Source organism: Suncus etruscus, chromosome 9, assembly GCF_024139225.1.
Source record: "Suncus etruscus isolate mSunEtr1 chromosome 9, mSunEtr1.pri.cur, whole genome shotgun sequence".
Lineage (NCBI taxonomy): Eukaryota > Metazoa > Chordata > Mammalia > Eulipotyphla > Soricidae > Suncus > Suncus etruscus.
In genome coordinates this window covers 12580148-12596877 of record NC_064856.1, presented here as the reverse complement: position 1 = coordinate 12596877, position 16730 = coordinate 12580148, and the positions used below count along the sequence as shown (strand labels likewise).

The 16730-nt window shown below is 40.6% G+C and overlaps 1 protein-coding gene across 1 annotated transcript in view; it reads right to left on the bottom strand.

Moving 5' to 3' along the window:
* Positions 1-12703, bottom strand: part of RAD21L1 (RAD21 cohesin complex component like 1) — a 40119-nt gene extending 27416 nt beyond the window's left edge. The window contains exons 1-5 of the mRNA XM_049779263.1: positions 12560-12703; positions 10430-10559; positions 6271-6364; positions 3585-3691; positions 370-540 (exon numbers count right to left, since the gene is read on the bottom strand). Of these exons, the coding sequence (XP_049635220.1) occupies positions 370-540; positions 3585-3691; positions 6271-6364; positions 10430-10559; positions 12560-12703 (646 nt within the window). The remainder of the gene's footprint in view (positions 1-369; positions 541-3584; positions 3692-6270; positions 6365-10429; positions 10560-12559) is intronic.
* Between the last annotated feature and the right edge of the window lie 4027 nt (positions 12704-16730).

Below are 16730 nucleotides of genomic sequence, written 5' to 3'. Positions count from 1 at the left end.
GTTGGCTAACTACTTAAATCTAGCCAAATGTTTAATATGCCATATCATCTGGACATTTATATAATATGTATTTATTTAATGACTCAGAAGAATATCCGTTCTGTTTTGTTTGTTTTGGCGACCACACCTGGCAATGTTTAGGGGTTAGACCTGACTCTGTGCTCAGGGATCACCTGGTGGGCTCTGGCATCATATGGGTTGCCAGGAATTGAACCCAGGTTGCCATGTACAAGGCATATGCCAATTCCTCTGTACTATCACTCTGGCCCCTGAAACATAACTTAAATGCTAATTCTATCTAATAAGTTTACTGTATTTCAGTATTTTGATGAACATAAATATCCAAGTTTTGTATGACTTAAAGCATACCAATCATTTCTACTGCAGTTCCTTCATCTCCAAATCCATCTCTACCTTCACAGAACAGAGTTTTTCCTCCAATGATAGTTTCAGAACTATGTTCAACTAAAGGACCACTAGAATACAGCAAGATGTTGTCATCAAAGAAGCTATGTCTTCTGAGAATTTCAGATTCCTCCCCTGAACAAATACAGCATAAATGTTGAGTGAGTTATACAAATATAAAATGTTGGGGTTAAAAGAAATTCATTTATCTTATTTTGTTTGTTTATATTACATAGTTTTGCTTAAAGAAATATGAGAAAGGAGAGAGTGATATAAACACTCAAGAAAGTTTACTAGCTTCTTTAGAAAGGAGAGAACTGAAAGTACATATGTAGCTCAGCTGGCCAGAAGTGGGTTCAGGTGGACTCTTAGTGGTCCTCAGGTTCCCCCCTCCCTCCGTACTCCAGGGGGGAGGTACATGGGGAGGAGGGCGGGCAGACATCTGGCTTTCGGTTTCCTCTTTGATTCTGGAGACCAGCTCTTGCCAGGTATGGGGTTTGGGGAGGCCCCATACCAGAGTCTTTCTCCCTAACCTGGGGAGTGCTGGGAGGCTTGGCAGGCCCCCAGCCGTTCTTGTCTTTTTCCCCTGACTCCAGGCCTTCCCTGGGTGCCAGCTCAGATGGCCAGAAGTGGGTTCAGGTGGACTCTTAGTGGTCCTCAGGCTCCCCCACCCCTCCGTACTCCAGGGGGGAGGTGCATGGGAAGGAGGGCGGGCAGACATTTGGCTTCCGATTTCGTCCTTGATTCTGGAGACCAGCTCTTGCCAGGTATAGGGTTTTTCTCCCCTGGACTTCAGTCTTTCCCTGGGCACCGGTCTAAGTAGACTCTATAGGGGTCAACAGGCTTTCCCCCTATCTCTCCCTACACTAATGGGAATGTGCTCTGGGAGGAGGACAGGCTGTTCTAGCACTGGTTTATATTGGGACAGTCAGTGGAAATTTTTTCTCTTTGTTTTCATATTGATAGTATTGTGTGCACATATTCTATATATTCATAATATCCATCTTGTATTGGGACCTTGATACTGCCCTACAAAGCTCATTTCTAATATTTTACTGCCTCAGTCCCTACCCTTATTTCCCCCCATCCTCCCATGTAGGTGCAGCTAATGACATGAAGCTCACCACATAAAATGATAAGTGCAGTTAGAGAAATAACTATACTGAAAACTATCATAACAATGTGAATGAATGAGGGAAAAAAAAAGCCTGTCTTGAGTACAGGTGTAGGTGGGGTGGGGAATAGGTAGATCTGGGAAATTGGTGGTGGGAATCCTGCACTGGTGAAGGGGGGTGTTCTTTACATGACTGTAATTATACAACTACAATTATATTTGTAATCACGGTGTTTAAATAAAGATAATTAAAAAAAAAGAAAGTACATATGTAAGGCATATTGAGATGTAGGCAAACCCCAAGAGAATTCAACTCATTTATCTTTTATATCTTATCACAGATAACTTAGAGATAAAAATAAGTTGAATATTGTTTTAATTATTCAACTATTGAACAGATATTTGGTTCAGCATAATAAAAGTTGTTCTTTTTTTTCTGCTGTCCTTTCTATAAGATATAAGTTGAAGGTGAAATTTTCAGTATGAATAAATAATCATGGTTTCCTCTATGCTTGACCCTGTCTTTGTGCAAGTAATAACATCTTTCTGTAAATGTGTTTTCTTGTTTGTACGAGGGTAGTAACAGTATCTTATTGGAAATCTCATAGACCCAATTAACACCCACCATCTTGCTGGCAGAAAATTGGCCTAGGTCCCCAACTAATCTTCGATAGAACTTGATGGTTCCAAGTCTTCCTAGGTAGAATGGTCTAGGCTGACAACTCTTGGACCTTCTCAGAACTGAGACTGCCCTATAGATTCCCCTTTCTACCTAAAGGCACAGTGGCCCGCAGGCACATCCGACACCCTCTCACAGAAATAACCCAGCTCCATAACTGAACTAAATCAAACTGCCAAGACACTAAATTATTCCAAATCTATATTTTATGTATACATGGTCATGTGACATCTCAGAACTTCATGTAGTAACAGCTTAGTAGTAGGATTATAGCAATTCTGATAGAGCACCTCAGTGATCCGAAATAACACTAGGGCTGAATTAACACCAACCATAACTCAGTAAAATTCTAGATAATAAAATTAGTAACACTATGGAAGATGAAATAATGATTATATATTGACTCTTATTGATCTAAAGTTTGGTAATTCAATTTCCTTTGTGTTGCAACAAAAATATGAAGTAAATTTGTTTATGTCTGCAAGGCACTAACCCCAGGCTGTGGTAGTGAGTGGGAAACTGGGGACACACTGGTGGCCAAATTGGTGGTGGAATTAGTTGGAACATTTAATTATTGAAATAACTGTATTATGAACAATTTAGTAAATAATGGTGTTATAACAAAAAACTTTAAAGAAAAATGTCAGAATCAAACCCAGGTCTATCAGTCTACTAAAAATATATTTTCCTGTATTTTTGAAGGAGACACATAAATGAGAATAACTAAATTGAATTGGTTATCTGGTGAGATACTTGATCGACTAGAGGAAAATATATTAGAGAGTAAAGCAAAGAAAGCTTATATAATACGGTAATAATCCTCTGAGTTCTCTAAACTATTTTCAAAGTTTGTCATTTTACGATTTATATCATATGTTGGAGTAAATAGCATATCCTGAAGGCATCCTATGCAGCTCACATGTATAACCTTGTATATATATTTAACTATAATGCTATATATAAAAAACCAACTGTTTATATGCAAACAATTATTTGAATGCATGTCTCTCAATCTGAAGCTCCTTGAGGGGAAAATGCATCTTTAAAATTCATACTGCCTATGTTCGTGGAATTTGACACAGAATATATATTTACATATATATAAATACATATATATTTATGTATTCCATAAATGAATGCATAGTAGGAGGAAAATGAAACCTAATATTGAGACTTGGTATGACACCTGTGCTATAAAAAGGCAATAAAAATTTATTGAAAAAAAAAGAAATTTATTGAGGGCTATGTTTATAAAAATACTCATTCTAAAGATGCTTAGAAGCATCTTTAAAATAGATCTTTAAAAAATAAATTTCTATTAGCATTGTTGCAATAATATGCAAATATAATTATGATAACTTATTGTAATCTTTTAAATATTCTTACCAAAGCTTCCTGCTTGGTAAAGTAGATCATTACTATAATCTTCCTGAAGTGTAATGTCTTCAGGCTTACTTTGGTTCAAATTAAAATGTTCTGAAACTTCTGTACCACTATGGAGAAATACAAGAGTGAGAAAAATGTACAGAATACAATATCTTTTATAAGATACTAAAAATAATCACTAAAACAAAAATGGATGCATTATAAAATAAAAATTTTAATTTTAAAATTTATACATACTAGGACTACATTATATGTACAAATGATCTTTATATCATCAAATCCAACAGACAATTCTCAATACTTACTTAATTGTCATAACAAACAGCATTTGAGATAGATTTTTGCTTCCTTTCTTATGGAACATATTCTTTTATTGGTCTTTAGAATACTTTGATCTTTAGAACACTTTTGGTTTTCCTCCCTCTTTATTAGTTGTACCTCTTCCATCTCCTTTATTGGTTTTTCCTCATCTTCTTTAATTATAGGCAATGAGGCAGTATTCAGCCCTCACATCACTTTCTACTTTAAATCTATATTTACTTCCCTGATGTTATTTCAAACCTCTCTCTTGATTTTTGACCCAGATATTTAACTACATACTCACCAAATGTATAATAATCTTCTCAAAAATTATGTCCAGGCCCATAGATGTAGATCAGTGCTAAAGTGCATGCTTTGCATTGTATTAAGGCTCTGGATTTCATACTCCTCACTTCTCCCATTATCTTCCAAAAATAAGAAATTAACATGTCCAGGGCCTGAGCGGTGACTCAAGCAATAAGGCGTCTGCCTTGCCCGCGCTAACCTAGGACTGATGGAGTTTTGATCTCACGGCATCCATATGGTTCCCCAAACCGGGAGCGATTTTTGAGTGCATAGTCAGGAGTAACCCCTGAGCGTCACGGGGTGTGGCCCAAAAACAAAACAAAAAAAGAAAAGATATTAACACGTCCAAACCTTATACTGCCTTTATCCCTTTCGGCAGGGGCTTGGGGACAGAGACTCCCTAGTCCAGGGAATTCTGGTGTCACTTTTAGCTCTATTCACACAGTTCAATGACTTGTGCAAAAGAGTTGGGTGCCATCACGGTTACACAAGTTGAGTTAGAGGGCCATGTATTTCCAGAAATTGAACTTGGGTGTGCTGCAGCCCTTTGAGTACACTTGGTTCCTCCATCCCTCTTAAACCTCACAATTCCTAGGTAATTCCATTCTTGTGTCATAAATTAGTCATTCTATCCTTCTCTCTCTTCAATCCTTTAAATCTTTAGCTAATTTAACTTCATTTTTGAAAACAAAAAAGATGAGAACTAATTATGGATACCATCATTTCACAAACCTGGACTTCTTACTGCAATGATTTCACAAACTCTCACAGCTTCCTCCCTAGCCCCAGAGTAAACAGGTTGAAATCAAGGCAGATCCTTTCACTCTTCCATTGAAAATTCTACTATGGGGGCCAGAGCAATAGCATAGGAGTAGGGCCTTTGCCTTGCATGCAGCAGACCTAGGAAGAACCCAGGCTCAATTCCCCGTATCCTGGCATCCCATATGGTCCCCGGAGCCTGCCAGGAGCGATTTCTGAGCACAGAGCCAGGAGTTACTTGTGAACATCGCTGGGTGTACCCCGCAAAATAAAACAAACAAAAAAGCAAAAAGCAAAAAAGAAAATTCTACTATGCTCTCTATCTGAGAAAAATAAAAGTCATTATTGTAGCCTATAATAGTATTTCTCAAACTCTTTCTGACTGTGGGCCCCTTCCAACGTTGTTTCCTTCTTGTACATCTCTTCTACCTATTCTACCTGTTCATCCCTTTCTAGACTTGTACTCACATGTATGAGGTATTCATCTTTTGCCCCTCTGGAATATTCTGGTACCCACAGAGGGCCATATGTTGAGAATCACTGAACTATGCTCTATGACATTTGCAATCCAGTTACTTCTCTGACCTCATCTCTATTTCACTTAGGGTCTTTCCATCTGTTCTGCCTGGAACAATCTTCCCTACATTGGTTCATGATTTGTTCCTTTACATCCTTAGGGGTTATGTTCTATTTTTTTTTTTTTTTGATTTTGGGGCATACTCGGCAGCGCTCAGGGTTTATTCCTGGCTCTGTGCTCAGAAATAACTCCTGGCAAGCCCAGAGGACCATATGGAATGCCAGGAATCGAACCCAGATCTATCCTGGGTCGGCTGCAAGCAAGGCAAACACCCTATCACTGTGTTATCTATCTCTCTAGACCCAGGGGTTACGTTTTGATATTTTAAGAAAAAGTCTTTATTGATAACCTTTATTATTTACATTACTTACTATTTCTCTTTTGTAATACAAATCATGAGTATATTTTATATTTATTTGTGCATTTTCTATCTATTCCAACTAAAATGTAAGATTTGCAAGCCAGGAACAAAGTTTTATACTGCTTTTTCTTCAGTCCCTAACCAGAATAGTGTCTGACTCCTGGAATCTAGAAGTGTCAATGAATGAATATAGCATCAACATTGCAATCTACATTTTTAAAATAAAATTATCTTGTGATTTTTTTAATTTAAAATTTTCAACTTCATTTTTTAGTCAATTGTATGTACACATCATGGTTAACTACATTCCATGGATGTTCATGAAATCTGAAGATGAAAACTATGAAATACCAAGAAAATCCAATTGAAAAAAAATAATTTACTTTATATTATGAGTTTCAAAATCATGAAATTCTTCTGGCAGTGTGATCATATTGTAAGCTGCTTCAAAATTCTCTTTTGGAAGATCAACTAGTCCTGAAAAAAATCAAAGCCACATTCAATAAACAAAGATGATATATAAATAAAAAAACTCTGCTAAATTTTCATTTTCCCATTAAACTACATCTTAGTTTCCTGATTTCTCACACCTACTCTTTCTGCTCTAAAATTCATTCTCTACAAGAATGAATTTGCGTTACATACATAAAATATAAATATAAGTATATATACATATATATTTGTTTTTTGGCCACACTTAGCAATACTCAGAGATTATACTTAGGGACTATATATGATTCTGGGAGTCTAACCTGGGTCAGCTGCGTGCTAGACAAACACCCTATTCACTGTATGATCACTCCATCCCCTAAGGTTTTGTTTTGTATTTTTGAGTTACATTTTTTGAAAGCAATCAGACTAGATCATTCACATGCTTGAAATGATCCAATGACTACCTCAGTGCATTGAAAAAAAATTAAAATCTCAAATCAGAGCCTCTGCAGACCCACAGACCTATCAGTGGTATCATCTAATCTAAAAACACTTTCTCCTTCACTATTCTCTAAACAAACTGATCTTTTCATTCCCCGAACAAGTCAAGCACTTTGCCATCGTTTGCAGTTCTCTTTGCCCAGATGCTATTATCTGGGAAATTTTTACATGACTGTTTATTCATTCTTCAAGTCTGAACACAAATTTTATTCCTTAAGAAAGGCTTTTCTAGGTTGATCCAGGCCGACCTGTGCGGCTCGTCTCTGCAGCTGAGGCTGAACCACACCGGCTGCCAGTTCTTGACCCATTAGGTATCAAGACCAACCTCCTGCCCCAATAAGCCATCACCCTGTTCCCAAGCGAATGGACACCCACTCAGCCCCACATCTCATCTCCCAGGAGAATCTACAACCAACACCCCTGCTGACTCATGCTCTGTGGCCCTCCTTCTCACCACCCCCCCCAAATGTGGACTGTTGTTTGATATGGAACTCAGCTCCAGATGGTTACCTAGAGCAAGAACTCTACCTGAGCCCTTTCTGCCGCAAATCATTTCTCAATCTCAACAAGACCTGGGTGTGTGATGAAAATGTACTCTGAATTCCACCTCCAACAAGAAAAACTCAAAAGACAATGGGGAAGCCTATATTTCCTTTATAAGTTTAAGACCTATATAATCTACCTTTTAACCTGTTTATCCCCAAATGTAAGGTAGTCTCCTACATCAGTTTGTTCCCTTAATATTTTAATATTTTTAAACTTATTTTATTTATTTTTCCTTTATATATATGTGAGTATATATATATATATATATATATATATATATATATATATATATATGGTCTCATTTCTGTTTTCTTCCTTAACTCCACTTGTTTTGGTTCTGCTTGATACAAAAACCTACAAAGAAAAATCTTGCCAAGGATAATATAGCTTAGGTCAAAACCAGGGCACAGAGATGATGGAGCCTGACACTCTCACTCCTAAATGCACCAGGAATATAATATACCACCATTTCTTCTTGCAAAGGCATACTAAAAAAGGGGAAATTTTACATATCGAAACAAGCTCTTACCTACTATGGAAGGGAACTCATATACTTTACAATACAGGGGCACCTCCCACCTTGAACATATGTCATGTCATCCTAATTTAGACTCTATATGATTAGACAGTGACCGTCCAACCCTGAACCCTAGATCTCAGACATAGAACTGACGCAGTTCTCCGCAACAGCTCCAGGAACCAAACTCCCTCTGGGACATTCTTAATACTGCTCTGACACCAACATGTGCCAGTTTTGATATGATATTCGCATAATGAGGAAATGGCAACAACTTGGTCTAAGAGCAGGTTGTCTTACCTCCTAACGATAGATGAATTTAGGAGACATGTCATTCTTTGATAGGTACAAAAGCCAAATTCAATATCTAAAGAAGACTGACTGTGATAACCATGACTGGGCAGAACATATCCTGGGACCAATAAAAAAAAAAGACCCTAGTCTAGGCCTTGGTATAATCTGTATAACAACCAAGATCTCTAACTCCAGAGGTCTGAATGACACAACTACAACCAAGCAGATCTTCTGGAAACATAAGGAAAGACTCTATCCTATGCTTCAACCTAGGATCGGGGCAAAAACCAAGACCACCAACTACAGAAGACTGATTAAAACAACAATGATGGAATAGAACTCCTAGAACTGTAAAGAAAGACTCCATCCTAGGCTCCATCCTTTGACCTGTGCAAATACCAAGATCTCTAGCTACAGAGGCAGGATTTTATCATCCACAATGGAGCGGAAAGTTTCCATACACCACCAAAGGACCAAGGGGAGAGTAAAAGAACATGTATGGAGCCTGTAGTTATTCCCATGACAGTATACTTCAAGGACGGAGAAACCCTGTATCTCTTAGGCCAAGGGAATTCCCTTTCTAATTTCCCCAATATTTACTGTGCCTATGAAAGAAACAAAAAAGAGAAGCACAAATTAACTTTTTTTATTTTGCTATTGTTGTTTGTTGCTTGTTTTCCCCCCCCCCATGGGTTTCTTTTTTTGTGTGTGCTTTTTTAAATTTTTTTTATTTCAGGACTGTGGTTATTGCATGGTTGGTGTCTTTATTGCTGTAGCTTTTCAAGTTTTTTGTTTAATTAATTAATTAATTAATTTTTTTTACTATTGTTATGTTTCTCCCTTTTTCTCTTTCTTTTCTTAAACTGATATTTATAGCCTCTAGGACTCCTCCCATTTTTTTGCTTCTTTGATTTTTGCCCCATTTTATTTTATTTCTTTTCTTCAAACAGAACCACCATAATTTGAACCATCTTATTTCGCCTCACAAATTGAAGGGGAAATAATGGAGGGTACCAAGACCAGACAGTCATATGAACATTAAGTAGAAATAAAAAAATGATCAGACTTAAACACCAAATCCAAAGCCAATGACAACAGAATTGACACCCAATCTACAACATGCTAGACACACTTATACTAGCAACCCGGGTGGTAAAAGAGGGGAATATGGGATGCATGCTGGGAACAGTGGTGTAGGGAAGAGACAACATTGGTGGTGGGAGTGCCCCTGATTCAATGTCACTATGTACCTAAAAAATTACTGTGAATGATTTGTAATCCACTTTGGTCAAAATAAAAATTAAAAAGTATATATACACAGTGCAACTCTACTGCTATAGTTACAGTTGTTTAAAAATTACAAGTAATTTAACCAAAATAAAGTAACTGATCTTGATAAACTTAAAAAAAGAAAGGCTTTTCTAGAGCAGAACTTCTGGAAACATAATGAAAAACTATCCTAGGCTTCATTCGTCCTAGGATTGGTGCAAAAACCAAGACCAACTACAGAAGACTGATTAAATCAACAATATGGAACAGAACTTCTAACACTGTAAAGAAAGACTCCATCCTAGGCTCCATTCTATGATCTGTGCAAATTCCAAGATCTTTAGTTACATAGGCCTGATTTTATCATCCACGACTGAGTGGAAAGTTTCCAGACATCACAAAAGGACCTAGGGGAGAGAATAAGAGCATGTACAGAGCCAGTAGTTATTCCCATGACAGTATACTTCAAGAGCAGAGAAACCCCATATCACTTAGGCCAAGGGAATTCCCTTTCTAATCTCCCCCAATATTTACTGTGCCTATGCAAAAAGAAAAAAAGAGGGGGCCGGGCGGTGGCGCTAAAGGTAAGGTGCCTGCCTTCCCTGCGCTAGCCTTGGACGGACCGCGGTTTGATCCCCCGGCGTCCCATATGGTCCCCCAAGCCAGGAGCAACTTCTGAGCGCATAGCCAGGAGTAACCCCTGAGCGTCACCGGGTGTGGCCCAAAAACCAAAAACCAAAAAAAAAAAAAAAGAAAAAAAGAAAAGGGTTTCCTAGACTAGACTTTTCTAGATTAATTCCTATATTCATTAAGTAAAAATTTATGTTATTTTCTGCTGTAAAACTTTTTTCTCAATGTAAACTCTGACTTACTATAGTCACTTTGAAATTATAGAGAGCTACCAATGAAAAAAATTGTACACACTCCCTAAAAATATAGAAGAGAACAAAGACAAGTGAGACAAATAGATATAGCACACATACCTGGGCGGAATGTCATTTTCATTTTAAGAAATGCTTCATTGCAATCTGCAAGAAGGTATTTTGCCTTCCTATTATAAATTCGAACAACTCCCAAAAGAAGATGTCCTGAAGTTCGAAGTGCAATTTTTACCTTTAAATATTTTGAAAATATTAAAATATTAAAAGTTAGATGAATAAATCCTGTTCTTTGAAAGTTAGTCATGAGTTTCTTTTCTTTAAAAGGAGATATATTTTTGTGCATATGGTAAAATGAATCTTAACTTTTACCTCACCTTGCAAAGTGATTCACTTACCTTTTATTCAGTAAAGGTAATCTAAAATTGCCATTAAGCAAAGAAAGCTACTATTTGTTTTAGGGGAAGAATATATATGCTGCAGTCAGACATGGGTTCAAGCCTTGACTCAGTTTTTGAGACTGTCACCTAACTCCTCCAAACTTCAAATTATTTATATTTGTTATAATTTATTACGTACTTATTTTTTGTACCAGGAATTGTCCTTAGGGCTTTTCATACATTATTTTGGTAACAACCTCTATTTTACCAAAGAAAATACTGAAATTTAGATAAGTCGTTCAGCATATCCAAAAAACATAACTATTAAGCAATGGAAGAGGAATTCAATTTAAATTTGACCAGTTCAATAGCTGGTGCTCCTAAGTATCACTTCAGTGAAATTATAAAGAAACCTCTCCTATTGTGAATATTAAATAAACTAAAAAATATAAGGTCTACTGCATTTTATGAAATAATTGTTGCAGATTATATGCAGTTTCTTTTTGCAAAATAGCTGGGGTACTCATTATATGAAGCTTTTTGCCCCCCCCCCTTTTTGTGGGTGGGGGTCCACACTAGCTATGCTTGCAGTTTACCCCTGTTTCTGTGCTCAGGGCTCACTCCTACTGGTGCTTGGGATACCATATATGCTAATCCTGGATCAAACCTTGGTTGACCAAATGCACATTCCCTAGCCACTGTACTATCTCTTTAGCTTTAAAAAAAATTGTGTCAGCATACTTAAAAACAGGGTGTCATGATTATGCAGTTGTGACAATTACATAATGAATGAAATGCAGTAACCTAGAGATGGATACATGGAATGATCATTGATAAAGTTGAATAATAATGTTTGCTCTCAAGTAGGAAAATTACTTACCTTACAAAAACATTAAAGAACATTAATGAAACTAGTAATTTTTATTTTATTTTTTTTTTTTGGTTTTTGGGCCACACCCAGTAACGCTCAGGGGTTACTCCTGGCTATGTGCTCAGAAGTTGCTCCTGGCTTGGGGGACCATATGGGACACCGGGGGATCGAACCGCGGTCCGTCCAAGGCTGGCGCAGGCAAGGCAGGCACCTTACCTTTAGCGCCACCGCCCGGCCCCGAAACTAGTAATTTTTATTGTGTTTTATGATAAAACTAGTACTCAATTGTTTAAGAAGCATCTCCAATATTCCCATTTTTTATTCACTCTGTCCACTCATTAATTCTTTCTTTCCCCCCCTTTTTTTTTCTTCATTTTTGGGCCATACCCAGCAAATCTATCTCTGCACTCCAGAATTACTTCTGGTGGTGCTGGGGGTGAGTATGCCAAGTATCAAACCCGCATTGGATACATGCAAGGCCTTTCCTACTGTACTAACACTCTGATTCCTCATTTATTATTTTTCTCAGAAATGTCATTTATTATGTATATATTATTTTATTTAAGAAATGAGAATTAGGTCCAGAGCAATAGCACAGTGGTAGGGCGTTTGCCTTGCACACGGCTGACCCAGGACAAACGTAGGTTCGATCCCTGGCATCCCATATGGTTCCCCAAGACAGGAGCGATTTCTGAGCACATAGCCAGGAATAATCCCTGAGCACCGGCTGTGGCCCTAAACCCCCCCCCCCAATGAGGACTACAAAATATGTCAAAAATTCACCTTTATCAGAGTTCAACCTATTTATGATAAACATACAAACAGCTATCACCAACATGTCTTTTCAATCAATAAAATAAAAAGAATTAAAAGATACGATTTGAGAATTAAAGTTACTTTAAAAAATGTATTTTAAATATATAAATTAATTTTACTTTTCTTGTTAAAAGTCAAGCAAATAATAGAATACTCTTAATAGCATACCTTAGGTGAAATAATTTTTTCAATGGTTATCTCTAGATTACATTCAAATACGTGAGCTTTTGTGAGTTTCTTCTCCCAGTGAGCTGCAAGCCATATTTTGGCCAATGGTCCCCGCTTACTCATAAGCACTTGAGTGTAGAACATATTGCCTGTATTTCTTAGCTTTATTTAATGAGCTAGAGAGAACATTAAAATATATTTTAGGGGCTGGAGAGATAGCACAGCAGTAGAGCATATGCCTTAGACGCAGAAGGATGGTGGTTCGAATCCCGGCATCCCATATGGTCCCCCAAGCCTGCCAGGAGCGATTTCTGAGCATAGAGCCAGGAGTAATCCCTGAGCGCTGCCGGGTGTGACCCAGAAACCAATAAATAAATAAATAAAATATATTTTAATAGATGTAAAAATTCTTCCTATGCTAAGTTTTAAGCAAACAAAGCCATTTTTATTAATTTTCTTAAACCCAGATTATTTAATTCAATCTGTATTGAATTCAAACTATTTTGATGAAAAGAAGAAATCTATTTAAAATACAAATTATAAATGAGAGTTCTATTAGATTATAAGCCATAATTTATCTTTAATAAATGTGTTCTGATAATAGATCTCTTTTTAACTTTTGCTTATTTTTATCCCACAAGGAATTCACATTTACTTTATATTAGCAAATAGAAGAGAAAGGCTGAAAAAAATGATGAGGGGCAAGAAAATAGGTTTTGAAAAGTGTTGGCTCATTGATTAATATATCCTGACACTAAGTCTTCTTATTATTTATTATGATATTTTAATTATTATTTTTGAGAGAGATGGTAGGGATTGGACACATCAGGTAGTGCTCAGTCTTCTCCATCTTCAGAGCTGTAATTTAACTTAATTGGCCACATGGAAGACAAATGCTTTAACCACTATACTATCCCTCTGGCCCTTTGTCTTTAAAGATGTCTTGGTTTCTTCAAAAACACATTAATTTTTGAAGTTAAAATATTACTCCAAAAGTTTATAAAATGAAAAAATCGGGGCCAAAGTAATAGTACCGTGGGTAGGGAGGGCTCTGGCTTTACATGCGGCTAGCCCAGGTTCCATCTTCGGCATAGGATACGCAATCCTCTGAGCCTGGCAGTGATTTCTGAGCACAGAGCTAGGAGTAACCCCTAAGCGCCACGGAGTGCTCTCCCCAAATAAACAAAAAAGTGTAAAATCAAGAAAAGGAGAAACTTTTATTTTAAATTTACCAGAGCACCGCCAGGGGTCACTTCTGAGCACAGAGTCAGGAATAGCCCCAGAGCACCTGGCTATGTACCTCACTTCACTGACAGTAAATTAAAATAATTCAATAGTGTTTAAAAAAAAAATCACTTGGGGTCGGAGAGATAGCATGGAGGTAAGGCGTTTGTCTTTTATGCAGAAGGTCATTGGTTCGAATCCCGGCATCCCATATGGTGTCCCGTGCCTGCCAAGAGCGATTTCTGAGCGTGGAGCCGGGAGTAATCCGTAAGTGCTGCCGGGCGTGACCCCAAAACAACAACAACAACAACAAAAAAAAAACACTTAAAACAGGACAAAGAAGTTGTGTGCACATTTCTAAAAATTGTAATTTCCAACAGCATCATAAACTCCCACGATTAAGCGAAGAGATAGTATCACACTTGGATTTACGGAATCAAATTGTTCAGTGCCACAAGCCACCGTGTAGCCTTTTTAGTGTCTTCTCAAAAAAAAAAATTTCTCGTTTGATTTTTGGGTCACGTCCGGTTATGCTCAGGAATTACTACTCCTGGAGGGGGGTGGGTTCAGGGGTGCATACGTGGTGCTGGGACGGAACCCAGAAGACCAGCTGCGTGCAAGGCAACAACCACTGTGTTGTCACGGGTCCTTAAGCATTCTGGTAACGGGCCGGATAGCATGGAGGCAGGGTGTTTGCCTTGCATGCAGAAGGACGGTGGTTCGAGTACCGGCATCCCAGATGGTCCCCTGTGTCTGCCAGGAGCAATTTCTGAGCATAGCCAGGAGTGACCCCTGAGCGCTGCCGGGTGTGACCTAAAAGCAAAAATTTGTATATTCTAGACAAGTCCCTTATCAGACATATGAGTTGCACTATTTCCCTATTGTTCTATGGGATTTTTTTTTCATATTACTGATACTGGCTTTTTCATTTTTAATTAAAAACTTTCCATTTGAGCCGGAGAGATAGCATGGAGGTAAGATGTTTGCCTTGCATGCAGGACAGTGGTTCGAAACCCGGCATCCTATAAGGTCCCCGAACCTGGCAGGAGGAACTCCTTGGCGCTGCTGGGTGTGACCCAACACACACACACAACAAAACAAAACAAAAAAGTTGGCTGGAAGCGACAGTCCAAAGGGACGTGTGCTTGTCCTGACTCCGGCTGACTCGGATTCTATCCCTCACAGCCTCTAGGGCCCCCCACCGAAGAACTGCCAGGACTGATCTCTGAGCACCTCTGGGTGCGGGTCACCCCCTCAAATTCTGCTGAAAGAGAAAGCTGTGAGAAAAAAACCAACAATCACCACACAAGAAAACAAAGCGCGCGCACAGAGAGATAGCACAGCGGCGTTTGCCTTGCAAGCAGCCGATCCAGGACCAAAGGTGGTTGGTTCGAATCCCACTGTCCCATATGGTCCCCCGAGCCTGCCAGGAGCTATTTCTGAGCAGACAGCCAGGAGTGACCTCTGAGCACCGCCGGGTGTGGCCCAAAAACCAAAAACCAACCAACCAAACAACAACAACAACAAAAAACAAACAACCAAAAACAAAGAAAACAAAGCGCGCGCACAGAGGCAGAATTTTAAGGATTTTTAAAAATCTTTTGTTTGTTTTGTTTTGTTTTGTTTGGGGGGGTCACACCCGGCGGCGCTCAGGGGTTCCTCCTGGCTCTGCGCTCTGAAATTGCTCCTGGCAGATTCAAAGCGGGGGCCCCTCTGGGATGCCATATGGGATTCGAACCACCGTCCTTCTGCATACAGGGCAAACGCCTTACCTCCATGCTATCTCTCTGAGCCCCAGGATTTTTTTTTAATAGGAGGGAGGCTTTCCTCGACGCCCCTCTGCACCCCGAGAATCGCGCGGGACACCCCCCCCTGGGCGAAGGGACGACGACCGGCGCTCGGCACCCCGGTTTTCCGGGCACGACGGTGCTCTTAGGCCCTCGGCGTCCCCGTCCCCCCCCACGCACGCCACCGGCTCGAGGCTGAGCCTTTCGGGAGCCTCAGCCGAGCCCGTGGAACGCAAGTGGGGACGAGCGGCCGGAATTTTGGGGCGTCCCCGTTCCGAGCGTGAGGGGCCGCCGCGGGCTCGCCTAGCGAGCGGCGCCTCAGGTCCAGTCAGGCCCCAGGCAGGCGGCGTCGACGCGCTCCCTCGCTCAGGCTGAGGGGACTGACGGGACTGAGGGGACTGAGGGGACGGGCGCTTCCAGCCCCCGGGCACCATCGCCCAGCCCCGCCGGCTGCGCCTACTTTCGGCTGGCTCGCGAGTCCCGGGCCGGGCTGGATTAGGGGTCCCCGCCCCCGCCCCCGCCCCGGCTGGAGGAGTCCCGGGGAGGCGGGCCGAGAGCGGGCGTTTCGCTACCACAGATTCTGGGCGGCGGCTGCGGCGCGACTGGCAGGCTGAGGGAGAGGGGCGGGTCTGTAGCTTCGAGAAGGCGGGGAGAGGGCGTGGTCGAATGTGTGACTGGACAGGGGCGAGAAGAGGGCGTGGCCAAAGATGGGGGCGGGGCACCGGGGGAGGACCCGGCATGAGCTGAGGCGGGGAAGGGTGTGCGAAGGGGAGTGACTCGCACTAGGGTGAGGCGTGGTCTTAGATGGGGCGGGACGAAGGGTGGGCTGTGTCCTTATATGGAGGGTGCTGAGATGGGGGTGGGGGCGTGGCCTGATATGGAGCGGGGGGGGGCTAGGGGCGGGCTGTGTCCTTATATGGGCGGGGCGCGTTCTGAGACGTGGTGGGGCGTGGCTTTATATGGGGTTGGGCGAGGGGGTGGTCTGTGTCCTTATATGGGCAGGGCGCTGTCTGAGATGTGGTGGGGCGTGGCCTGGTATGAGGCGGAGCGAGAGCGGGCTGTGTCCTCATATGGGCGGGGCGCGGTCTGATATGTGGTAGGGTCGTGGTCCTATATGGGGCAGGGCGAGGAGCGGGCTGTGTCCTTTTATGGACGGGGCG